Source organism: Heteronotia binoei, chromosome 1 (genome assembly GCF_032191835.1).
Source record: "Heteronotia binoei isolate CCM8104 ecotype False Entrance Well chromosome 1, APGP_CSIRO_Hbin_v1, whole genome shotgun sequence".
NCBI lineage: Eukaryota > Metazoa > Chordata > Lepidosauria > Squamata > Gekkonidae > Heteronotia > Heteronotia binoei.
The window spans coordinates 163489205-163515396 of record NC_083223.1 but is presented as its reverse complement, the minus strand read 5'-3'; the positions used below and the strand labels follow the sequence as shown (position 1 = coordinate 163515396).

General features: G+C 39.0%; 1 protein-coding gene across 1 annotated transcript in view; it reads left to right on the top strand.

The window, feature by feature from the left end:
• The window catches only part of OPN3 (opsin 3), a 30475-nt gene extending 4537 nt beyond the window's left edge, over window positions 1-25938 (top strand). Inside the window, exons 2-4 of the mRNA XM_060243482.1 lie at window positions 19639-19958; window positions 23677-23928; window positions 25365-25938. Coding sequence (XP_060099465.1) covers window positions 19639-19958; window positions 23677-23928; window positions 25365-25628 — 836 coding nt within the window. The 3' untranslated portion in view covers window positions 25629-25938. The remainder of the gene's footprint in view (window positions 1-19638; window positions 19959-23676; window positions 23929-25364) is intronic.
• The last annotated feature ends 254 nt before the right edge of the window (window positions 25939-26192 follow it).

Genomic DNA, 26192 nt, shown 5'->3' with positions numbered 1-26192 from the left:
TTGCAAATGCTGAAGAGTATCAGTGGTAAAGAGTTTAATTTCATCGGCAATATTTATATGCACTGTAGAGAGATATGGCTTATCTACCACAGGAACTCAAGCACTAGCTCTTTTTGTGCCACACAGGAAACCACTTATCTTTCTGCCATAGTACTTCTGGCACTGTGGCAAGTAATCCTCATTTGTAACCACAATTACACTATCTTCTTTTAGGATGTATTTTAATAGCTATTCATGGCTTTTTTTTGATGTCTTTAAGAACATCCATAAATACAAATGGGACTTTGTAAACACGATCATGTGAGCAATAGAGTACTTCTCAGAAATTCTATATTAAATAGATATATAAAAACAGGATGTTTGTTAATGTTATGTCTGTATGTAACGTTTGACTTCCAAGAAATGGCCCACTTGTGTTATGTGTAAATACATAGTTCAGGAATACATGATACATCTTGGTGCAGATATTTAAGACTGTTAGCCTGTAATGATAAAAGATAAAAATGCTTTTACAGTTAGTGCACTTTGCTATAATGTTCCCAGACTATTCATTTTGTTTGGTTCTTGGCACTTGGCTGGGCATGCAGTTTTAATAATAGTGATGCTATGGTTGTCCAGAATAGTTTCTGTCTTCGATGTGCTAATACAAATAGGTGTGGTTGCTTGTCCATTTCAAAGAAGTGTTAATCATAGATCCACAGAGTTAGGAAGGGTCCCAGAAATACCCCTTCTAGTCCTCTGCCCTGTATATATAACCTTACCATTCCATATATATAAACTTACCACTGCTACAGAAAAAAAAACCTTTGCCATCCCAGTTAAAGTCTGACAACAGGCTAGCCCAGTCCTGGATAATTCTGACTATATGAAGTTAAGATTGTATAAACTTTTAGAGTAACCACATCATTATTAGTCCATGGTGGCCTTCTTGTAAACAATGGCAGACAGAAAAGTAATTAACAAAACTCCCCTGTTTTAGAACATCAGGACATGGGCTACAGTGGTTGTCCTAAAAGAGTGGTATAGGGTTTCTTTACCATACAGTAAAACTTAATTGTAGCTTACAGTATGTTTTTGACACAGACCCCTCACCAAAATCCCAGGAGAATGCTAGCTGTCGAGGGGGCTTAGTGGGGAGGCAGATTTCGCATCCTGTGATGAACAGCACAGATGCCCCAACATCTAGCAGGTCTGAGCAAACATAATAGTCTGCATCAGCTAACATGAACAACCTGTGAATGATCTACCACATTTTTAGATTGGTCATGAGAAGCCACTTGACTTTGAAGGTAGACATAGCCCCCTCCCCACCCAAGGGTTCCACTAGAAACAAACCAATGGAGTAAATGGGCTGTAGCATTCAAGTCATCTATAAAACATACTCCATATGTTGCTCTTTGTTTTGTTTCTGACATGATGGAGCAAAGAGGGGGGGCATCAAGTTGCTTAGTTTTAAGCTGAGAAATGTATCTCGGTAGCCTGATTTGGTTAAGTTCTGTTGCTCTTTGCCTTGATTTTGTCCCAAGCCCCTTGACTCCCCAGCTGCCTAGCCAGTGTTACTTAAAAGAAGACAGGAAGGAAAGAATGGGTTAACTTTCCCTCAGAGGCCCCTCCTCAACCTGTAAAGGTCCTGGCTGAGAGAAACAAAAAGGTATATGATTATATGATGGCATCTTCTTCAAAGCATTCTGTCCTTTTCTGCCTTAGGGTTTTCCTAGAACCTTTTGTCCCTATACCCTGACAAAGGAAGCTCCCCTTTGGGTAGTATATCCTACTACTGCAAAATTCTCAATGGTGCAGCAAAAGGCCAAAATCTTCCCTAAATTGCCAGCTGTGATTTTAAGGTGCATCCTGGAGTACTGGAATTATTGAAAGAAAATGCATTTGAAGCTTATTTTTATTACTAAGCTGTTTACTTCATGTTTGAAATATACACAGCCCTTTCACTACCTCAAATATAACAGAGATTATGCTATCCTGCAGCAAGACCTTTTTGCAGTTCATTCTTAGCTCTTCTTTTGCCAGCTGTTATTCACGGATGACCTACATATGATATTTCAGTGCTCAACCATATGATGAAGGCTATGATTGTAGGCATACTTTCTTTATTTAAGTCTGGGATGTAGAAGCTTACTGGCTGTGGATGGTCAAAAGGGCCACTTTTCCTTTTGCTTACTACTTTGGGTTATGTTGGGTGCATTATATAGATATGGTTTGTTCATTTCATTGTTTGCTACTGTTAGACACACAGACAAATCTGAGCCATCTCGCTGACTTTGTTTTTGTACTGATGAAAATAGGTAACAGCATTGTACTCTTTTATTTACCTTGGTGGTGGAAAGTGCCCTTACAGCAGCCTTTAAAGGTTTTCAAGGCAAGAGTCATTCAGAGCTGTTTGCTGTTGCCTACCTCTGCATAGCACCCCTGGACTTCCTTAGTGGTCTTCCATCCTAGTTCTGTTTAGAGTTGACCTTTCTTAGCTTCCAAGATCCATGCAATTGGGCTAGCCTGGACCCTCCAGGTCACGGCTCACTTATTTTACACATCTTTTAACTGGAACAGTTTTGTAGAGTTGCATGCTAAAGAGTGTCAATAATAATGATGGGTACCTGCTGAAGTTCCTGATTCCTAAAATGCTGTGCTGTTATAAAACGTTAACTCATCTCTGCACAAGCTAAGGCAAGAAAATGAAAACCATGAAGACTCTACTTAATTATTTGGATGTTCTGTTTCTGCAATGAAAGGCATTTAGAGGAAGGCTGCTAAAAAGGGCTGGACTTGGTTCTGTCACAGGAGAGGCTGGTTATGTTCCAAGATTGTTACTTCCTGATAAGATCTTTTACAGGTCCTTGGAGCATAGTTTCTTCAAGAACAATCCATAAAGAACATCTGGAATGTTTTCAGTTTGGGAGATAAAGATCTACATACCTAAAGGACCATCTCCTCCCTTACATTTCTAGGCACAAGCTACCATCCTCAAGCATGCTATCTACACTTATCCCATTTAAGGTAGTCCATCTGGCATCAACCAGAGCCCATGTTTCTCCCGCAGCGGGGAAAAGACACCATCTTTAGATTTTCTTGGAAAGTGCTACAAGGCCATTTTCATTTGCTAGGGCTCTTTGGGAGAATTATTGGACGGGTACTTTGTTGATTTTAAATATGAAGTTTATTAATTATCATTGGTAATCTGCCTTGCACCACAAAAAAAAGGCAAGATATAAATAATTACATAAACAGACAAATAACATAATAACACTTAAGGTAGTATTCAGCTAAGCTAGTAAGTTCCACAGTTTGCTACTGCAAACTTCCCTCATGTTGTTTATTAGGGTGTCCTATCCCCTGAGAGCATTTTGTGGAGATTAGTGGACGAGGAAGGGAGAAAAGTTTTTTTTTATTTAAAACAATTTTATTCCAGTTACATATGGTAACAATCAATTCTTGCATTATTAATTACTTCTTTTTATCTATCCCATATATTACTTTTCTAACCCCTCCTCCCCCCGTTACTTGACCCCCGCAGGTGTTGTATACTTAAAATACTAATATTTAAAGGTACCCTTAACTAATAAAACTCTATTTTTCTTTCTTTTAAGACTTAATCATTATCAAGAATTGTCCAATGTCCTTTTATTTTCCACTCTTTTTCTATATAACTTCTAAACTTCTTCCACTCCAACTTAAAAGTTTCTAGATCATAGTCTCTTAAAATTCTTGTCAATTTGTCCATTTCACTCCATGTTATAACTTTTATAATCCAATCCCATTTCTCTGGTATTCTTTCTTGCTTCCACAACTGCACATACAATGTCATAGCAGCTGAGAGCAAGTACCAAATTATAGTTCTATCTTCTTTTGGAAATTTTTCCATTTATAATCCCAACAAAAATGTCTCTGCAACTTTCTTGATTTTATATCCCAAGATCCTAGATATTTCTTGTTGAATCATCTGCCAGTACTTTTTTGCTCTTTCACAAGTCCACTACATATGGTAAAAAGAACCATCATGTTTTTTACACTTCCAACATCTATCTGGCATCTTATTGTTCATCTTTGCCAACTTTTTAGGAGTTATATACCATCTATACATCATTTTAAAACAGTTCTCTTTAATACTATGACATGTTGAAAGCTTTATAGAATTCTTCCAAAGATATTCCTAAGTTTCCATCTGTATTTCTTTATTTACATTAATTACCCACTTAAATATTTGAGATTTCATTACTTCATCTTCTGTAGACCATTTCAAAAGCAGTTTATATAGTTTTGAAATTGATTTTTCATTATCTCCAAGCAGAACTATTTCCATTTCTGTTTGTTCTTTTCTTATTCCTTCAGTTTTAATGTCTTTTTCCACCAAACTCTTTATTTGTTGCATTTGAAACCAGTCATACTTATTATTCAACTCTTTTGCAGTTTTCAGTTTTACCGCCTTGTATTTTTAATAGCTGATTATATGACAACCACTTTTCTTCACCCACTTCAGCCGTTATTTTTATCACTTCTGCTGGCACTATCCATAATGGTTTTCTCTCATCACCATATTTCTTATATTTCATCCACGTATTCAACAAATTATTTCTTATATAACGGTGGGAGAAAAAAAATCCATCTTTTTTTCCCCCATAGTACATATAAGCGTGCCAGCTGAATTTATTTCCATGACCTTCCAATGCCAAAATTTTTCTGTTTAGTAGCATCACCCATTCTTTTATCCACACTAAGCAGACTGCTTCATGATATAGTTTTAAATCTGGTAATTGGAATCCTCCTCTCTCTTTAGCATCTGTTAAAATTTTCATTTTGATCCTTGGTTTCTTCCAAGCCCACACAAATTCTGATATCTTCCTCTGCCATCTGTTAAACTGTTTGCTGTCCTTCACAATCGGAATAGTTTGAAATAAATACATTATCTTGGTAAAATGTTCATTTTAATTGCAGCTATTCTACCCAACAGTGACAAATTAAGTTTATTCCACTTTATCATATCTTCATCCATTTTACGCCATAGCTTCTCATAATTATTTTTAAACAAATCAATATTCTTCATTGTTATCTCCACACCCAAATATTTTATCTTTGAAGTAACTTCACAATCCGTTAGCTTTTGTAAAACTCCTTTTGTTTACTTACTTGCATATTCTTACATAAAATTTTTGATTTTTCTTTATTTATATAAAATTCCTTCAGTTCTCCATATTCTTGTATTTTAGCTAACAGCAAGGGTGTTACTTGAGTGGGATTTTCATTTTTAAATATTATGTCATCTGCAAATGCTCTATATTTATAAGTAAATCCTTTTATTTTTAATCCTATTTCTTTGTCTTCTTGAATTTGCATCAGCAAAATTTCAAGTGTCATTATAAACAACAGGAGAGAGTGAACACCCTTGTCTTGTACCTTTACTAATTATCATATCTTCTGTAAGGTCTGCATTTATACATAGCCTTGCACGTTGTTCAGTATATATTGCTTTTATCGTCCTTATAAAGTCTTCTCCCAACTCCATTTTCTCCATAACTGCAAACATAAAGTCCCAGTTTATATTATCAAATGCTTTTTCTGCATCCGCAAAGAATAATGCTGCTTCCTTTTCTGGATGTTTTTCATAATATTCTACAATATTTAGAACAGTCCTAATATTGTCTCTTATCTGTCTTTTGGGGAGAAACCCCCCTTGATCTTCCTTTATAAAGTTTATCAAATATTGCTTAAGTCGTTCTGTCAGTATTCTTATGTATATTTTATAGTAATTATTCAATAATGAAATCGGTCTGTAATTTTTAACATTTGTGACATCTCTGTCTTCTTTTGGAATTAACGAAATCACTGCTTCCTTCCATGTATTTGGTATTTTACCTTTTAATCTTATCATGTTCATCAATTTTTGAAGTTTCGGTATTAATTCCTCTTTAAAGGTTTTAAAGAACTTAGCTGTATATCTATCTGGCCCAGGTGCCTTTCCAATTTTCATTGCATTGATTGCAGCTTCAATCTCTATTCTTTCAATTGGCGCATTCAAAACTTTTTTCATATTTTCTGTTAAGGGTGCTATTTTAATATTTTGTAAATACAGTTCCATCTTTTCTTTCTTTATTTTAACAACCTTAAATAGTTCAGCATAATATTTAAAAAATTCTCTTTTTATTCCTTCTTGGTCCACCATCCCTCTTTCATCAGCCACAATCTTACTAATAGTTTTACTTTCTCTCTCTTTTTTCAATTGCCAGGCCAGGTACTTTCCAGGTTTATTTGCTCCCTCAAAAGACTTTTGCTGTAATTTTTTCCAATTCCATTCCAGTTCTTTATGTAACAAATTTCTCATTTGTGTTTGCAATATTGTAATCTCCCTCATAATTTTCTTTTTCCCTGGCCTTTTCCTTAATTCACCTTTTTTCTTTATTTCATTTTGAATATCCAACATCTGTTTATCTTTTGCCCTCTTATCTTTATTGTTCAGTGTTATCAATATTCCTCTCATTACTGCTTTATAGGCATCCCACACCATCTGGAATTCAATATCTTCTCTGTCGTTTATCTGGAAGAAAGCTTTGGTTTCGTTTTCTAGAGATGTCACTATTTCTTTATTCTGTAGTAAATCTTCATTTAATCTCCACCTTCTTGATTTTTTCAATGAATTTGTAATCCACATTATTGGGTTATGATCATCTCCTATTTTAGGTAGAATCTCAATTTTCTTTGCTATAAGGCCCAAATCTTTAGTGCCCCACAACATGTCAATTTTAGAAAAAGAGTTATGTCTTGCTGAAAAAAAGGTATAGTCCCGTACTTCAGGATTAAATTTCCTCCATATATCTTCCAGATTTTCTTGTTTAACCAATTCAAAAAAAGATTTTGGCAATTTTCCTTCTTTATTATTTTTTTTTGTCCAGATCTATCCAATGCATTTTGAATTGTTCCATTAAAGTCCCCCATTATCAAAACTTGATCATATGTCAATTCATCAAGTTGTTGTGTAACATCCTTAAAAAATACATCCTTTGCTCCGTTTGGAGTGTACAATCCCAATAACAACTTTTTTTCCCATTCAAATTTCTATTGCTACAAATCTTCAATTTTTATCTTTAAGTACTAATTTCGGATCCAATTCCTGTTTAACATAAAAAATCATTCCCCTTTTCTTCTGCTCAGCCAGGGAATAAAATTCTAATCCCAATTGTTTATTCCATAAAAATGTATAATCCTTCTGTTTTATATGTACTTCTTGTAGACAAACTATATTACAATTTTGCTTTTTAATCCAATGAAATGGATTTGTGGTGAATTTAGTCCATTTACATTCCAAGATAATAATTTGTAATCCATCATGATGCAGATTCTTTATGTTCTTCATAAAATCTACGCAGTTCCTGTTCATTTGTAATTGTAATTCTTTTTCCCTGAAGTTCAAAGCTCAAACTTTTAGGTATTATCCATCTACCTCATTTCATTTTCCCGTAATTTCTGTCAGTTTTTTGTATGTTCTTCTGTCATTTATCACTTGCCTTGGTAACTCCTTCATGATTCTTACTCTACTACCTCCTACTATCAATGTCTTTTCAAAATTTTTGTTCATGATCTTTCTCACCATTTCCTTTGTCATATATCTTGTGACCACATCTCTTGGTAGATTATTTTTTTTGCCATAGAATGAATTCACTCTATACATACTCTATTCACTCTATACAAACTGGAGAGCCAGTTTGGTGTAATGGTTAAGTGTGCGGACTCTTATCTTGGAGAACCGGGTTTGATTCCCCACTCCTCCACTTGCACCTGCTAGCATGGCCTTGGTCAACCATAGCTCTGGCAGAGGTTGTCCTTGAAAGGGCAGCTGCTGTGAGAACCCTCTCTAGCCCCACCCACCTCACAGGGTGTCTGTTGTGGGGGAGGAAGGTAAAGGAGATTGTGAGCTGCTCTGAGACTCTTTGGAGTGGAGGGCGGGATATAAATCCAATATCATCATCATATTTTTAGTCTCTTCAGGATCTTCCTCCAAAAATTCTGCAATTGTTTTTATTATATATTCTTTCAAGTCACTTTCTTCCTTTTCAGGTACTCCTCTCAGACGTATCTGAGTCTCCATCAATTTGCAGTCATGGATTGCCACTTTTTCTTGTATTTTCAGCAAGGTGGAATCATATACTTTCATTCTCCCTTCTACCTCCTGCACTTTCTTAGATGTATCCTCAGTCTCATTTCTGAGATCCTCAATGTCTTTTTTAATCTCTTCTATAATTTCTTTCTTAGAGGCAGTTATCTCTTTCATACCTTTCATCATTCTAGCCTCCGTTGCCTCTAATTGTTCCTGCATTTTCTCCAGAGAAGTGGCCCTTGTACGGGTTTGCCTATGCTCTGACATTTAAAAACACTGAAAATTTTACTCTAACCAATTTAAAATTTGACTATCAGATTCAAAAGATTAGAGCTTGTTTTTTCCAACAAGCCTAATTTCGCTGTCCTCAGAGCCTCCTAGGCTGAGATTAATTTTTAAAGTTTTTAATTATTTCAAAATGGTGGTCGCGGCTTTCTACTTCCCTTTAAAAAAATTTCTTTTTTCTTTTAAAAGCTTCTAAAATCTATTATTAACAATAATGTCCAATAGTATTTATCTTTTCATCACCACCTCAGTTGTTTCCAACAATTATTAATATCCTGAACACCTTAAAAATATTATTTTAATTTTGACCTCCTTGCAATGGCCGCCGATGTTTTTCTATGGTATTATAGTCCTAGAGGAGGCTTTTCATCTAATGCTTCCTGCTTTACTTGCCACCAAATCCCGTTTTCGCTGGTAGAGAGATCTCACGATACTTGACGTACTTCTTGTGTTGACTGTGTATGCTGCAGGTCTGTGACGATGGTGCTCTTTTTTCAAAACCGCAAGTAGACCAAACAATAAATTCCTTCTCACTTTTTAGCACTGTCCTTTAAATTTAAAAAGTCCAAACTTCACCTCTTCATCCCTTCTTCTTCCAAGCTTTCTAGATTTCCATTTCCCACCTTCTGAATTTATTCTGTTTAACTTTAAATAGTCCTGGAATGAAAGATAGTAATCTGTACCTTTTCTGCAAGTTATCCAGATCCACACTGGTCTTGTGTAGCTTTAGATGTTTAGTAATGTCCAAGAAGGTTAGGATTCTGTCGAGCTTATGTCAAATAAATGACTCAGAGAACTTCTGCAGATGAGGAAAATTCAACTCTTCTCCGGAGACCCCTCAAAGGAGTCCCCCCCCCCCCCCCCGGGACTCCCTTTTAGCCAAGGTAAATCTCCTCAAAGTTTTCTGTGCATATCTTGGACTAATCTCTAACTGAGAAAAGTAGGCAGTAGGCATTAATTTGCCTTCCGCTACCCCGAACAGAAGTTCCAGCCTGCTCCCTTTATGAGAAGCAGCTCAGCTCGGCATTTTCCTACCCGGGAAGTCCTCAGGAAGGGAGAAAAGTTTCATTCAGCTACCTTTTTTTTTTCCAGATCCAACTCTTCATTTTTATTTTTACAGGTATAGTTGAGGGTGTAGGGATGGATTTTTAAAAAGATAACCACAATTTTTGATGTAGTTGACCACAAGGAATAAAAAGTGGGTTTCCTTCAAAAACACTGAAGTTTGGGTTTTTTTAATCCCTTTCTTGGTGCTTCATGTGTATGAATTCTATTTACCAAGAGTTTTATCCTTTTTAAAAAATGGTTCTCAGGCAGGAGAGGAGTTGGAAAAAGAATCAAAGACTAGACAGTGTCATAAAACCAAGCAACTTAAATCCAACCCAGTAATCTGCTTTATGAAATGATAACATGGACATTTTCATGTATCCCATTGATAAGAAGGAGAGAGATATCACGAAAACACTGAAGAAGAGGGCCGCAAGTTGGAGAAGGGCATTTGGATATACACAGGAAAGAGCCAGCAAAGCTTACTTGGATAGTTTGGTCCTCAGAAAAGTGGGCAGTTCTTAATCCATTCATTACAGTGAAAGCAGAAGTGGGTAAGGGGTTATAATTTAGTGGTGGAGCATTTGCTTGGTATGCAGAAGGTCCCAAATTCAATCCCCAGTGTCTTCAGTTAAAGGGATCAGGTAGTAGATGATGTTAAAGACCTCTGAAGAGCTGCAGCCAATCTGAGCAGACAACACTGATCTTGATGGATGGAAGGTCCGATTTGGTATGAATTAAGTTCATGTATCATTTCTTAAACTATTAATATCAACTATTAACATAAATAGATCAGCGATACAAAGGAAGTAAAGAACTGTTTCAGATAAGGACACATTTGAGAAAAAGTGGCCAAATTGCATTTCAGGTGTTGGGGATTGCAGGCAGTAACAAACACTGAAGATAGTCACTACATCTTCAGATACAGTTTACATCTATTTTGCTTTTGCAGGAAAAAAGGACCACTCATCAAAAGGTACATCCAGCTGCTAAAACCTTTCTGATTCTTATGAGCAAGGGCTTTTGCGCAATCTGAGCTATCTGCAGGAAATTAATCTCTGGTAATGATTTGAACTACCAAATCATTGTGCACTATAAATAGTTTGCTGATTCTACTTTAGGGTGAGGTGTATTACAGTTAACCATCATAGTATAAAAATTTCTGCTTTCAGAAAGAAAAGTAGAGGATGTTATAAGGTGCCAATCCTGTTCATTCACAGTATGTCACGTAGTATTACAGTGGGTTTCCTGCAGAAACTGATTTCTGTATGCCTTTTGGATCCATATACAGCATAGGCAGATACCATAACATTTTAAGGAAAGATTAATAGTAGGAGAGAAAGAAAGAAAAAGTTATTAACAAGCATGTGAAAGGGAGGCAAAGACAGAAGATGGCTGCTTTTGATTTACAGAATTGAACAGGGCTTCATTTTCCTTGAAGCCCATACAAGCGTCCTTGCTTAAGACATTGCTATATTAGCTCTTGCATCCCTAAGCCTTGGAAGGCTGTGAAGCATTAAGAATAGATATTTGCAATGATTTCTCTGAATGTAAATCCTTAAATAAAATCATAGGATCATAGAATTGGAAGGGACCACTAGGGTCATCTAGTCCAACCCCCTGCACAATGCAGGAAACTCAAAAACCCCTCCCCCCTAAATTCACAGGATCTTCATTGCTGGCCATCTAGCCTCTGTTTAAAAACCTCCAAGGAAGGAGGATTTACAACTCACCACCTCCCGAGGAAGCCTGTTCCACTGAGGAATCGCTTTAACGGTCAGGAAGTTCTTCCTGATATTGAGTCGGAAACTCTTTTGATTTAATTTCAACCAATTGGTTCTGGTGCTACCTTCCGGGGCCACAGAAAATAATTCCACACCATCCTCTATATGACAGACCTTCAGGTACTTGAAGATGGTGATCATATCACCTCTCAGCCATCTCCTCCCCAAGCTAAACATCCCCAGCTCCTTCAACGTTTCCTCATAGGACTTGGACTCCAGACCCCTCACCATCTTCGTTGCCCTCCTCTGGACTTGTACTAGCTTGTCTATATCCTTAAAATGTGGTGCCCAAAAGTGAACACAATACTCCAGGTGAGGTCTTACAAGAACAGAGTAAAGCGATACCATCACATCATGTGATCTGGACACTATACTTCTGTTGATACAGCCCAAAATTGCATTTGCCTTTTAAACCACCGCATCACACTGTTAACTCATGTTCACCGTATGACCCAATAAGACCCCTAGATCCTTTTCATACATACTGCTGCTAAGACAAGTCTCCCCCATCCTATAACCATGCATTGGATTTTTCCTACCTAAATGCAGAACTTTACATTTATCCCCGTTAAAATTCATTTTATTGATTTTTAGCCCAGTTTTCCAGGCTGTCAGGGTCATCCTGTATTTTGTTGCTATCTTCTTCTGTGTTTGCAACCCCTCCCAATTTAGTATCATCTGCAAATTTAATAAGCATTCCCTCTATTCCTTCATCCAAATCATTGATAAAGATGTTGAACAAAACAGGTCCCAGGACAGATCCTTGAGGCACTCCACTTGTCACTCCTCTCCAAGAGGAGGATGAAAAACCATTCACAAACACTCTTTGGGTGCGATCTGTCAACCAGTTACAGATCCACCTAATCAAAACCACATTTTACCACCTTGTCACAAGTATAGTATGGGGAACCTTATCAAAAGCCTTACTGAAATCAAGATAAACGATGTCTACAGCATTCCTCTGATCCAGCAAGATAGTCACTTTCTCAAGATATTATAAAGTTCTTAAAGAAATTCTACTTCCAAAACTTCAGAAATTGATGAACATTATAAGAATAGATGGAAAGATACCTAATACTTGGAAGGAAGCAGTAATCTCATTGATACCAAAAGAAGACAGAGATGTGACTAATGTAAAAAACTATAGACCAATTTCATTGCTAAATAATGACTACAAAATATATGCTAGAATTTTAGCGGAATGCCTGAAGCAGCATTTGAATAGTTTTGTTAAAGAGGAACAAGCAGGGTTTATCCCCAGAAGGCAATTAAGAGAAAATATCAGAACTGTAATAGATATAATAGAATATTATGAAAAACATCCTGGAAAAGAAGTAGCTTTGCTTTTCGCTGATGCAGAGAAAGCTTTTGACAATGTTCATTGGGACTTTATGTTTGCAGTAATGGAGAAATTGGGATTGGGTGAAGACTTTGTTAGAATGGTAAAGGCAATATATACTGACCAACAAGCAAGACTTTGTATAAATGCAGATTTGACAGAGAAAATAGCAATTTGTAAAGGAACAAGACAAGGGTGCCCTCTATTCCCTTTGATATTTATAATGACGCTGGAAATACTGCTTATGCAAGTTCAAGAAGATAAGGAGATAGAGGGTTTGAAATTAAAAGGCTTTTCTTACAAATACAGAGCGTTTGCAGATGATGTAATGTTTATAAATGAAAACCCAACTCAAGTGACACCGTTGCTGCTCCAAAAAATAAACTAATATGGTGATCTAACAGGCTTTTATGTAAATAAAGAGAAAACAAATTTTGTGTAAAAATATGTCAAAATCTAAGCAGATGGAATTACAAAATTTAACAAACTGTGAAGTGGCCTCTAAAGTAAAGTATTTAGGAGTAGAAATTACAACAAAGAATATTGACTTATTTAAAAACAACTATGAAAAGCTTTGGCGGAAAATTGAGGTGGACTTACAAAAATGGAATAAGTTGAATTTGTCTATCCTGGGTAGAATATCAGCAATAAAAATGAATGTATTACCAGGAATAATGTTCTTGTTTCAAACTATAGCAATAGTGAAAGAAGATAAACAATTTCATAAATGGCAGAGGAAAGTTTCGGAATTTATATGGGCTGGCAAGAAACCAAGAATTAAGATGAAGATCCTGAAAGACGCTAAAGAAAGGAGAGGCTTCCAAGTACCGGATTTAAGACTATATCATGATGCAGTTTGTTCGGTATGGATTAAGGATTGGATAGCGTTATTAAACAAAATTATTAACATTAGAAGGCCATGGAAAGGTTTTTGGTTGGCATGCATATTTGTGCTATGGGAAAAGTAAAATGGACGGTTTTTTCTCACATCATTATGTAAGAAATAGTTTGCTTAAAACTTAGTTGAAATACCAAAAATATGGGGATGAGAGGAAACCGCTGTGGATTGTGCCAACGGAAGTAATAAAGTTATATTTGGATATTGAGGAAGAGAAATGGTTACCATATAAACAATTGTTAAAAATACAAGGAGGCAAAGCAGAATTAAAATCAGTGGAAGAATTGGATTATAAATTTAATTGGTTTCAATGGTTACAAATTAAAAGTCTGCTGAAGCAAGATATTAGGAATGAAGGAATAAGACAAGAATAAATAGAAATGGAGAAAATGCTGTTTGGTGAGGACATAAAATTGATCTCAAGAGTATATAGACTGTTACTGAAATGGTCTACAGAGGAATAAGTGGTAAAATCTCAAATGATAAAGTGGGCAATTAATATAAACAAGGAAATTCACATGGAACAATGGGAATATTTGTGGAAGAACTCTATGAAAATATCGACTTGTAATTGTCAAGCATGTGGTTTCAATGACGAGTCGGGTTTGATACAAGACTACGTTTATTGATAGACCGATACTTTCAGTAAGAACATAAGAACATAAGAGAAGCCATGTTGGATCAGGCCAACGGCCCATCAAGTCCAACACTCTGTGTCACACAGTGGCAAAAAATGTTATATACACACATACACTGTGGCTAATAGCCACTGATGGACCTGTGCTCCATACACTGTGGCTAATAGCCACTGATGGACCTGTGCTCCATATTTTTATCTAAACCCCTCTTGAAGGTGGCTATACTTGTGGCCGCCACCACCTCCTGTGGCAGTGAATTCCACATGTTAATCACCCTTTGGGTGAAGAAGTACTTCCTTTTATCCGTCTTAACCTGTCTGCTCAGCAATTTCATCGAATGCCCACGAGTTCTTGTATTGTGAGAAAGGGAGAAAAGTACTTCTTTCTCTACTTTCTCCATTCCATGCATTATCTTGTAAACCTCTATCATGTCACCCCGCAGTCGACGTTTCTCCAAGCTAAAGAGTCCCAAGCGTTTCAACCTTTCTTCATAGGGAAAGTGCTCCAGCCCTTTAATCATTCTAGTTGCCCTTCTCTGTACCTTCTCTAAAGCTATAATATCCTTTTTGAGGTGCGGCGACCAGAACTGCACACAGTACTCCAAATGAGACCGCACCATCGATTTATACAGGGGCATTATGATACTGGCTGATTTGTTTTCAATTCCCTTCCTAATAATTCCCAGCATGGCATTGGCCTTTTTTATTGCAAACGCACACTGTCTTGACACTTTCAGTGAGTTATCTATCATGACCCCAAGATCTCTCTCTTGATCAGTCTCTGCCAGTTCACACCCCATCAACTTGTATTTGTAGCTGGGATTCTTAGCCCCAATGTGCATTACTTTGCACTTGGCCACATTGAACCGCATCTGCCACGTTGACGCCCACTCACCCAGCCTCAACAGATCCCTTTGGAGTTCCTCACAATCCTCTCTGGTTCTCACCACCCTGAACAATTTAGTGTCATCCGCAAACTTGGCCACTTCACTGCTCACTCCGAACTCTAAATCATTTATGAACAAGTTAAAAAGCATGGGACCCAGTACCGAGCCCTGCGGCACCCCACTGCTTACCGTCCTCCACTGCGAAGACTGCCCATTTATACTCACTCTCTGCTTCCTATTACTCAGCCAGTTTTTGATCCACAAGAGGACCTGTCCTTTTACTCCATGATTCTCAAGCTTTCTAAGGAGCCTTTGATGAGGAACTTTATCAAAAGCTGTTTCTCTACTTTTACTTTGCAAGCAATAAAGCAAAAAGGGGGAGGGGAAAGAATATCAGAGCTAACAGACCTTGGTCCTCCATGATACTTCACAGACCAGTTTTATGGAGGACCCTAAAACAATCAATTACGAATGGAATTTTACCATGCTTGACAGTAATAACATAAAAGAAAATTGTTACAAAATGTTGTATAGATGGTATATGACACCGAAAAAAACTGTCAAAAAAATAATCAGATGTCTAATCAATGTTGGAAATGTAAAAAACATGAAAGGTCCTTCTACCATATGTTGTGGACTTGTGAAAGGGCTGTGAAAGATTTCTGGTGCCTTCTTCACTTTGTATCCCAAAATCTTTGACATTTCTTAATCCAGCAAGAAATGTCAAAGATTTTGGGATACAAAGTGAAGAAGGCACCAGAAATCTTTTTGTTGTGATTACAAATAGAAAATTTTCTGAAGCAAGACAGAACATTATTTTGGTACATGCTTTCAGCTGCACGGACATTGTATGTGCAGTTGTGGAAGCAAAATAAAATTCCAGGAAATGGGACTGGGTTATGAAAACTATGCAATGGAGTGAAATGGACAAATTAACAAGAACACTAAAGGAACTTGATATGGAAAAATTTAATAATGAATGGCGAAAGTTTCAGAACTATGTGGAAGAACATTGGAGAGTGAAAGGACACTTGGTGAAATTTGATAATGGATAACTTGTTTATCAGCTATTTTTAATTTACTGAGATAAGAATGATAAGAATGATGTGGACAAAGGAGACCCGATAGATGTTGTTTACCTTGACTTCCAGAAAGCTTTTGATAAAGTTCCTCATCAAAGGCTCCTTAGAAAGCTTGAGAGTCATGGAGTAAAAGGACAGGTCCTCTTGTGGATCAAAAACTGGCTGAGTAATAGGAAGCAGAGAGTGAGTATAAATGGGCAGTCTTCGCAGTGGAGGACGGTAAGCAGTGGGGTGCCACAGGGCTCGGTACTGGGTCCCATGCTCTTTAACTTGTTCATAAATGATTTGGAGTTGGGAGTGAGCAGTGAAGTGGCCAAGTTTGCGGATGGCACTAAATTGTTCAGGGTGGTGAGAACCAGAGAGGATTGTGAGGAACTCCAAAGGGATCTGTTGAGGCTGGGTGAGTGGGTGTCAACGTGGCAGATGCGGTTCAATGTGGCCAAGTGCAAAGTAATGCACATTGGGGCCAAGAATCCCAACTACAAATACAAGTTGATGGGGTGTGAACTGGCAGAGACTGACCATGAGAGAGATCTTGGGGTCGTGGTAGATAATTCACTGAAAATGTCAAGACAGTGTGCGTTTGCAATAAAAAAGGCCAACACCATGCTGGGAATTATTAGGAAGGGAATTGAAAACAAATCAGCCAGTATCATAATGCCCCTGTATAAATCGATGGCGCGGTCTCATTTGGAATACTGTGTGCAATTCTGGTCGCCGCACCTCAAAAAGGATATTATAGCATTGGAGAAAGTCCAGAAAAGGGCAACTAGAATGATTAAAGGGCTGGAACACTTTCCCTATGAAGAAAGGTTGAAACGCTTAGGGCTCTTTTGCTTGGAGAAACGTCGACTGCGGGGTGACATGATAGAGGTTTACAAGATAATGCATGGGATGGAGAAAGTAGAGAAAGAAGTACTTTTCTCCCTTTCTCACAATACAAGAACTCGTGGGCATTCGATGAAATTGCTGAGCAGCCAGGTTAAAACGGATAAAAGGAAGTACTTCTTCACCCAAAGGGTGATTAACTTGTGGAATTGACTGCCACAGGAGGTGGTGGCGGCCACAAGCATAGCCTCCTTCAAGAGGGGGTTAGATAAAAATATGGAGCAGAGGTCCATCAGTGGCTATTAGCCACAGTGTGTGTGTGTGTGTGTGTGTGTGTGTGTGTGTATATATTTGGCTATTGTGTGACACAGAATGTTGGACTGGATGGGCCATTGGCCTGATCTAACATGGCTTCTCTTATGTTCTTAAGATGAGAGTATGAGAAAATATTTTGTTCTTTCTTAAAAGATTATAATAAGATAGATAATATGACTTAATTTAGTAATATATTGGATCATTAATCGAATGAGGTAATAACCATAAAGAAGTATAAGTTCCTTTTTTTCTTTTTAAGCAGTTTTTTTAAATGTTAAATTACCTTTATTGTTTTTATATTGTAAGTAACACTGGGAAAGTCTTGAAAGAGAGGAGGGGGAGGTGGAAATGTGATGCAATATATTGACTTTTATTTGAGAGAAGTAAATGAAATAGTGTATAATATGTTGTAGAATAATAAAAAAAATGTTTTTACAATAACAGAAAGCACTGATGAGAACACAACCTGTGCGCCCAGCTCCTTCACCTTCTGACCCAGAGCCACATAGTCTTTTCTAATACATTCAGGGCTATGACGGGCAGTATCGTTCGTTCCCACGTGGATCAACAAGAAAGGATAGTAATCCGTGGCCTTGATAAGTCTTCCAATCCTTTCTGTCACATGCTGGATGTGTGCACCCGGCAGACAGCAGACCTCTCAGGATGATAAGTCCGGTCAGCACACTTTGGGCTCCACCCCTCTGAGCAAGGAGTCTTCAGTCACCACCACCTTCCTCTTCCTATATAAGAAGCTCCAGGCTTCTTATCCACAGGATCCTGAGAAACTTTCTTCAAGCTTCGTTGAGGCTGGGGAAGTAGCCCTTGTTCCGATGGTTCAGAATCAGTTACTGCGGGGAGATCCTGGAACCTATTGCTGAGCAGCAAGGGCTCAGAACATCTTCTGATTTTCTTTCTCCTTCGGGTTACATTTTTCCAGGAACCCTCCTCCTGTGTTGGATTCTTTTCTAATTGCTGAGATACCATTTCCTCTCCCTCCTTTTGTCCTTTCAAGAGCGCCTCATGCATTTTGTCAAGAAAATCCTCACCTTCCTTTATACACTGCAGTATGGACAATCGTGCCTCCAGTCCCTGTATCTTCTCCTCCAGCAGGGCCACTAACTTGCACTTGCTGCAAGTGTAATTTGTGCTAGTCTCAGATAGAAATATAAACATCCCACAGTCTCTGCTCCCTCACCAGCCATACTGCTGCAATCCATTTCAAAATTTTCTTTATCTTCACTTTTCTTTAAATCCCACTACCAACTGCCACTTGAAACTACTTGTGCGTAACTACCCACCTTTCTACAGAACCCCCAGGCTAGAACCCCAGGCCAAGAGCCCTTTGGCTCTTGCCCTTCGACTTACGCCAAAGGCTCATGCCTCTGGCAAGGATGAGCCTTGCAAATTAAAGGCTCAAGCCCCCATCCACCTCTGACTCAACAGCCAGAGCAACAGCAGAGCGTGGGGCCAGCAATTACTCTCAGGCAAACAAGCTCTCCTCACTCAGCAACAGCTACACAAAAGACACACAAAAGCAATCAGAAGCCCCTCTCCAGCAGGCACCAAGCACTCACACAGTTACCTCCCAGAGCAACACTAGGTAATGCTCCCCAGCAGTTTTAGAAAAGCAAATCAAGTCTCACTCACCTTACCAGCAGCTCTGTTCTAGAGCCAAACACCTTCAACTGCAGCTGAGCCACAAAATGAGAGTAATGAGTAGTTCTCAAACCTTTTTGGGCCACTGCCCCCTTGCTTTCATACTCATCTCCAGTGCCCTTACCCTATAAAAGCATTAATCAGAATAGCAGTTTGTGTGACTTACTAAGGAAGATGATAATAAAATTCAAAACAGTAAAGACTTGGAGTGCCATTTGCCAGTATGGTGACATAGCCTGGTTAATTATAAATAAGTGAACAGTGCAAGGGGCCCCCTTCCAGCATCCCCCTGCTTCCCCCACTTCCAGAACCCCCTGCCTCCCCCTTTAGTAATCCATTGTCGCCCCAGGGAGCAGTACTGCCCAGGAACCGCTGCCCTAAGAAGAGAGTAACATGTTTTCCAGAACAGGCTGCATGCTTTCCTTTTGTTGACATATATCATTTGAACTCAAGGGCAGTTTCATGTTTCCAATGCTGTGATGCAGGACCAGGGAACATATTTGGATTGTAGTACATGACTGTGTATCTGGGGATGGTGGGGGTGGTAAGCCAACACTTACTTTTATCATCAAGTACAGTGTGTGGGATTCCCTTTGGCCATGGATGTTTTTGTATCCATCTCATTTCTTGAAGTTCTTTGTCCTTACAGTTTGCAGCTTTAGTTGCAACAATAAAGTTAAGATTTGAGTTGGATGTCAGTGTCTCGATCCTTGAACCAGGATACCTGTCTGTTATTCAGAATTATTGCCTAAGACATGATTTCTTTTTTTGTCTCTGTACAGGAATTGTTTCAGTAATGACTCTCACTGTCCTGGCTTACGAACGTTACATTAGAGTAGTGCACGCAAGAGTTGTTGACTTTTCGTGGTCCTGGAGGGCTATCACATACATCTGGCTCTATTCATTAGCCTGGACAGGAGCGCCTCTTCTGGGCTGGAACCACTATACACTGGAGATACATGGGCTAGGTTGCTCATTGGACTGGAGGTCAAAAGAGCCCAATGATGCTTCATTTGTCCTCTTTTTCTTTCTTGGTTGCCTGGTGGCTCCTGTTATGATCATGGCGTACTGCTACGGACATATTCTCTATGCAATACGGATGGTAAGTTGATTAAAGCAATGACTTGCGATAGAGTAGTTAAAATGAGTGAATGCAGCATGGATTTCTAAAAGGTGAGCCAGAATGGTCCTCCTCTTGAGCAGCTTTTAAAATGACCACTGCAGATAAGAGGATTTGCCAAATTGTTTGCATATCTTGCCATTTCTGACAGTGTTCTCAAAGAAATATTTTGATGCCTAATTATACATGTGAGCAGAATATAAATGGTGAATTCAGCTTTTTCTTTAGTGTAGTATACAGTGTTGCTCTCTAAAAAAGCATGGAACAAGTGATGAAGGCATGAGTAATGAGGGGGAGGGGTAGCTGCACATGGCCTTGCATATAGCTTCATAAGTATCCCCAACATGTGTCCTAGTGCAGCAGAATTCAGCATAGGACAGGGATCCCCAATTAGAGATGGGAACGCACCTAAAAATTCTGGTTCAGTTCAGGTGGTTCCCAAACCAAGCAAAAAAAAAAAAGCTTCAACTGGTCAGTTTGGATCTGGCTGAGAGAAAGTGGGGATCGCTCCAGAAGGGTTAAATGGCTGGCACTCATTTAACCTGTCTGTTTGGCTTATCTCTGCCTCAAAAGGGGTGTGTGTGTGAAATGGATGGATTTAATGGTTTGCTGCCATTTAAACCTAATAGCTCAGGAGTACCCAACCCCCGGGCCATGGACTGGTACCGGTCCGTGACCTGTTAGCAACTAGGCTGCAGAGTGAGGCAGAGACCTTAGCCTACTCCTCATTTAAAGACCCCCTTGGGAGGCAGGGATGGGGTGTGGGGGCAGCCTGGGGCAGCAAAAATCCCAGCACCCTCCCCCCTTCCTCGGTCCGCACAAAAATTGTCTTCCACAAAACCGGTCCCTGGTGCCAAAAAGGTTGGGGGCCATTGTAATAGTTGAAGTAGGGGAAGCAAAACAGCATAGAAATGGCAGCCAGCCATTTTAACCTAACAGCAGGGTGGGTCCATCCATCAGCTGTTAAGTTTAAATGCCTGCAGGCCATTAAACCCATCTGTTTTGCTCTCCCTGCTTCAAAGTGGGGAGAAGCAAAACAGACGGGTTAAATGACTGCTGGCCTTCCTGGGTGATACCCCTTTTCTTCTGGCCATGGTTTGCAGTTGCTGGGAGAATGGGGGATTCATACTGGCTGGTAGCTATTTCAGCACTGTTTCACTTCCCTGTTTGAAGTGAAACGTGACTGGTGAGATGGCTGTGTGCTCATCTGTTGTTAGGCTGAAATGATTGACAGCAGGGGAAAGTGAAACCAACTGGTGAAATGGCTTGCAGCCATTTAAACCTAATAGGTGGTCTGCAGATCCATGCCATTAAGCTGTTGGGTTTAAATGGCCCAAACAGCCAAACCAAGTCTAGTAAATGTTCAGGGGCTATGAACCAGGCCAAGTTTGTGCCAAATTTTGGCTCATTAACCACAGTATGTGCCCATCCCTATCCCTAATGTTCCCATGAGCACCATGTCACTCTCTGACACCTTTCCCGATGCCCACCAAGTGTTTTTAGAATGTTAGTATGGTCATGTGGGGCTTTTGCTCAGCAGGGCTTCTGATTGTCCATTAAAGATTTGATTGGCTGTTGCTTTGGCAGCAGCTGCCCCCACAGCATAAGGATCTTCACTGTGTGACTGAAGGTAATATATTGCAGCTGTTTTGTGGTTGGCACCACCTTCTGTAGCAACCATTTTGTGGCTGTGCTCACCATACTGTCAGAATTCCAAAGGTGCCTGAAGGCTCAAAGAGGCTGGAGACCCTCCCATATAGGAAGTAACAACAAAAGAATTACAAGTACATAAATAAATAGAAGTATTTTTAAAGAACTGGTGCCAAATTGAAACATGGAAAAGTTATTCTTCCGTGTATTAATAGTCTCTAGGGATGGGTTCATAATTCTTCCACATCCACAGTATCAGTTCAATTCCTGTGAGGTACTAGCTTTGCATTGTAAATGTTATAATTTATAAATCTTGTGTGATGCATCAAATATTATGCAGCTTTTGAGGTTTTGAAATTAAGTTGGTTGCTATGCCATCAAATCACAGCCAACTTATGGCAATCATATATGGTTTTCAAGACAACAGATGTTCAGAGGTGGTTTTGCCCATTGTCTGCCTTGTGTAGCAGCCCTGGACTTTCAGTGGTCTCCCATCCAAGTACTAACCAGAGCTGACCCTACTCAGCTTCTTAGATCTGACAAGATCAGGCTAGCCTGGGCCATACAGGTCAGGGCAGAAGGTTGCTATACTCATCTGGATATGTAAGAATAAATTCATTTATGAGAAATGCTAATATTTAAATGAAATAATTTCTCTCTGTTGAAAATACGGAGGATATGAAATAACCATAAACAAGCATGCCATGAACATCTAGAAAGGGCTTTGTTTTTGTCAGCTGTCCCAGTTCAGGAAGGCATCAATAGAAAACTTTGATAAATGAATTTGTGATCTTGTTGCTTGTCAGTCAAACTGGTGTCTTGTTTCTTAGGTCATCAGCCTCCAAAATGATCCTAATCAGTGATGAGTTTTCTGCTTTGCAACTTCTGCATAACAACATGTTTCCTACCATGCATTTCCAAAGGCTGAAGGGCACTTAGGTCTTCAGAAGAGAGGGGGTGGTTCTTCCTTCCCACTGCAAACCCTCAGGAACACAATACCAGGGGACTCAGTCATCTGCAATAGGAGGAAGCAGGATAGTTCTGCACTGCAGATTGCTGGATGCTCACCAGTGACTTCCCTAAGTATAGTCCAGTTTATGGTGGTAGAGCTCAGTGAAAGCATCAGTAAAAATACCTGTTCTTCCACCTGTTGTTAGATGCTTAATTTTAGCATGAAAACTTTGCAATTGCTTATTTCTCACTGCTCCTGTAGTCCTCCTAGCTGCAGTAGATAGAAATTCAGTGATGGGCTAATAAAGAATATGGAGCTTATAATTCATTCACAGTTTATAAACATATTTGTGTTTGTCTAAATATAGACTTACAACCAAAAATAGAAGCACCACTTTTTTAGTGATCTTATTTGACTTCTTCTGTTGAAACTGGACAGACTGTTGTGATGCACAGCCAGAGCTGCCTGGGGTTCACTAGTGGGATCTAGCCCAGTAGCAGACTTTGTGTAAAAGGAACTTCTGTCTGGGTATTGTGCATGAAAGATAAACCTAGAAGCTAAAAGTGAAATAAATTCTAACATTAGTGCAGCTGTGCATAGAGAGGGACTACAGCTAGACCCATTGGGGGCCTTCTTTCCTCATGCTCATTTGTGTTCACATACTTACCATTGCTGCCTGACCTTGGCAGTTGGCATGCTTCCTGTTTAGGAATCCACTCTTCTGTTTCCAACTCAGAGACCAGCCTAGAATGCACTTCAGGTTTATGCTGATGTCTGGCTAGAGTCCTGCTTTGAGGAAGGACTGCTAGATGAGGAAACGAGAAGTATGCCACCCTTCTGTTTGGCATAATGGATGGTGCACAACTGCCATGAAGAGGAATGGAAAGAGGAGGGCTCCATTAGATCCCTTGATACTCCTTAGGACTGGCTCATCCTCTGATTGTGCAGAGAAGGATTGTACCCAAATTCTTCAGTGAAGAAACATGATCGGCTAACAATAAGTCCTCAAGTTATTACACTAATAATAATTACTGAATGTTTTACTCACAAAAATAACTGCCATGATGTCTTTTCAGACTTGTTCTTTTTTATTTTCAGCTTCGTTGTGTCGAAGATTTACAGACTGTCCAAGTGATCAAAATCCTAAGATATGAAAGGAAAGTAGCCAAAATGTGTTTTTTAATGATAACCATGTTTTTTATTTGTTGGATGCCCTATGCAGTGGTCTCTCTTCTGATGGCCTATGGGTATGGTCACCTTATAACTCCAACTGTGGCTATTATCCCTTCTTTCTTTGCCAAATCAAGCACTGTATACAACCCAGTTATCTATATTTTCATGAGCAGAAAGGTAAGCATTCCTAATGGAAAACATTAACACATTTTGCAAGGTTCATATCTAATTCAGTCTGCTATCTCAGCTAATGTGTTTTTGTTTAGTGGTAGGGAAGCAGGCAGCAGAGATTACCTTCTCTTCCACTCAAAATCAGACCTGATCATAGAGGAGAGAACACTACCAGTTCATAACTCTTTCTGTGGAAGAACAATTTGAGTACACTTCAGGGTTTCATTCTCACACTGGTGGGGGTCTGGTAGCATTCATCTGCAGGATTCCCATTGGGGATTGGATTAGGAATTTCCAATAGGTGTGGGGCATGGGAATCTTACTGGCTAGGTAAGGAGTTCCTGCAAGTCTTGGGTTGGATTCTGCCAGTCATTTCTGCTGGAAGAAGGTGGGGAGGGAGACCATTTTTAATGAATTCCATTTCCCATGGAACATGGCAACAAATTGCAGCAAGCTATTAGGTCCATAGTCCTTGGTGCCAATTAGTTTACACTCAAAGCTGACTGCTACCTAAGGTGAAATGGCTTAGAAACAGTCATTTTGGCCCACACACAGAATCTAAAAACAAGAGCTAGATTGTAGAAGCTTTCAAGCCAACAGAATTTTTCATCAGGCTGGATGCAACAACAAAACGTTTAAAAGATAGGAAGCAGATTTTTCGGGTCACAATGTTATGACCTGATTCAGAGTGAGAGCAGCAAAATGGAAGTTTGTGTTCAGTAGTGTCACCTTGTAGCCGGATTTGATATGCCAAGTGATACTGTGACATCACAATCCCAGCATGATCTGTATTGGCCGGGATCACACTGTAGGGAGGAAGTTCCAGTTTTTTATTTAATGGCACTGGTAGAGCAACAGAAACACACTGGAGGCAGATAGCCATAAACAAATGTGATAAAAAGTACTTTTTGAAGGAAGGATGGGGCATTTCACAAACTATAACTCCTGTTTTGACCCCAGATTTTTACAAGTCAAAATTCAGTGCAAACCTAAACCTAAGTGTATTAAAATCATGAATGATTTTCAATTGCAAAGTACTTCCTTTGTGGTGTTTGAACTATAAAATAGATCAGCTTCTTTTATTCCTACCACTTGCAAAGAACAATGAATATTTCTGAATGTCTTATGAGATGTCATAAGATGCTGTTCAAGCATACTTCAGTTATCCTATAAGTTGTTGGCACCATTAAAACTTCTTTCCCAGATACCTTTAGCTTTAAAAATACTAATGGCCACAGTGATGCTAAAATGAACTTAAATACACTACATATTATCATGTGCTTCAAAAACTTCTCAATAAGAGGAATCAATCTAATTGCACTTACATCTGAGCATATTTAGTAGGAGCTGACATTGATTCCATGGAGTATCTATGTCACCCTTGAATATATTGCGAGAAAGTGGAACATTGGATTATCACTGTCATTTTCCTTTCTACCTAGTTTCGACGGTGCCTTTTGCAGCTCTTCTGTGTTCGCCTCCTGAAATTCCAAAGGACCCTGAAAGACAGGCCAGCAGTAGAGAGTGAAAAGCCAATAAGGCCCATAGTCATGTCCCAGAAAGCAGGGGACAGACCCAAGAAGAAAGTGACTTTCAGCTCTTCTTCCATCATTTTCATTATCACCAGTGATGATGTGCAACCAGTAGAAAATGGTACCAAGCATCCAGGCACAAAGGTCAATGTAATCCAAGTGAAGCCCCTATAGCAGGCTGTATTCAGCTTCTGTTGGAAGCAGAGTGGACTTTTGCCAACCAAATTGTTTTGGTTAATCATTCCTCTTGGGCTGGTTATCTGTGGCACAATTAAGAAAGCAACACTTTGGGGAAGTGAAATATGGAATTAACTGGGTGACTTGTGAGCATGTTAATGGTTGTGATTGTCTAAATAATGACATTTTGCAAAAAGATGGCCTTTTTTATTAAGAATATTTATTTTTCCATATCATGTTTTGTTTACATAGCACTTGCTGCACTGTAAACTTTCCAAGGAAATAAAAGAACTTCTGAAATAGATAATGGTTTTGTCTGTAGAGCCTCATTGATTTTAAAAAAAAAATATTTTAATGCATTGTCATGTCACAGACTAGTCTGGACCAGTGTACGGGCCATGCTATCTCAAACACGAGAGAGAGAGAGAGGCTGTGATGACTTGTAGGCCAAGTTGGTGACAGGTGCATAAAATGAGGGCAACTCAGAAGCAACAGAAGATCGTATCTTTATTGAGTGCATCTTTTCTTCCTCAACATCTAAACAACTTATAAATGAGCTGA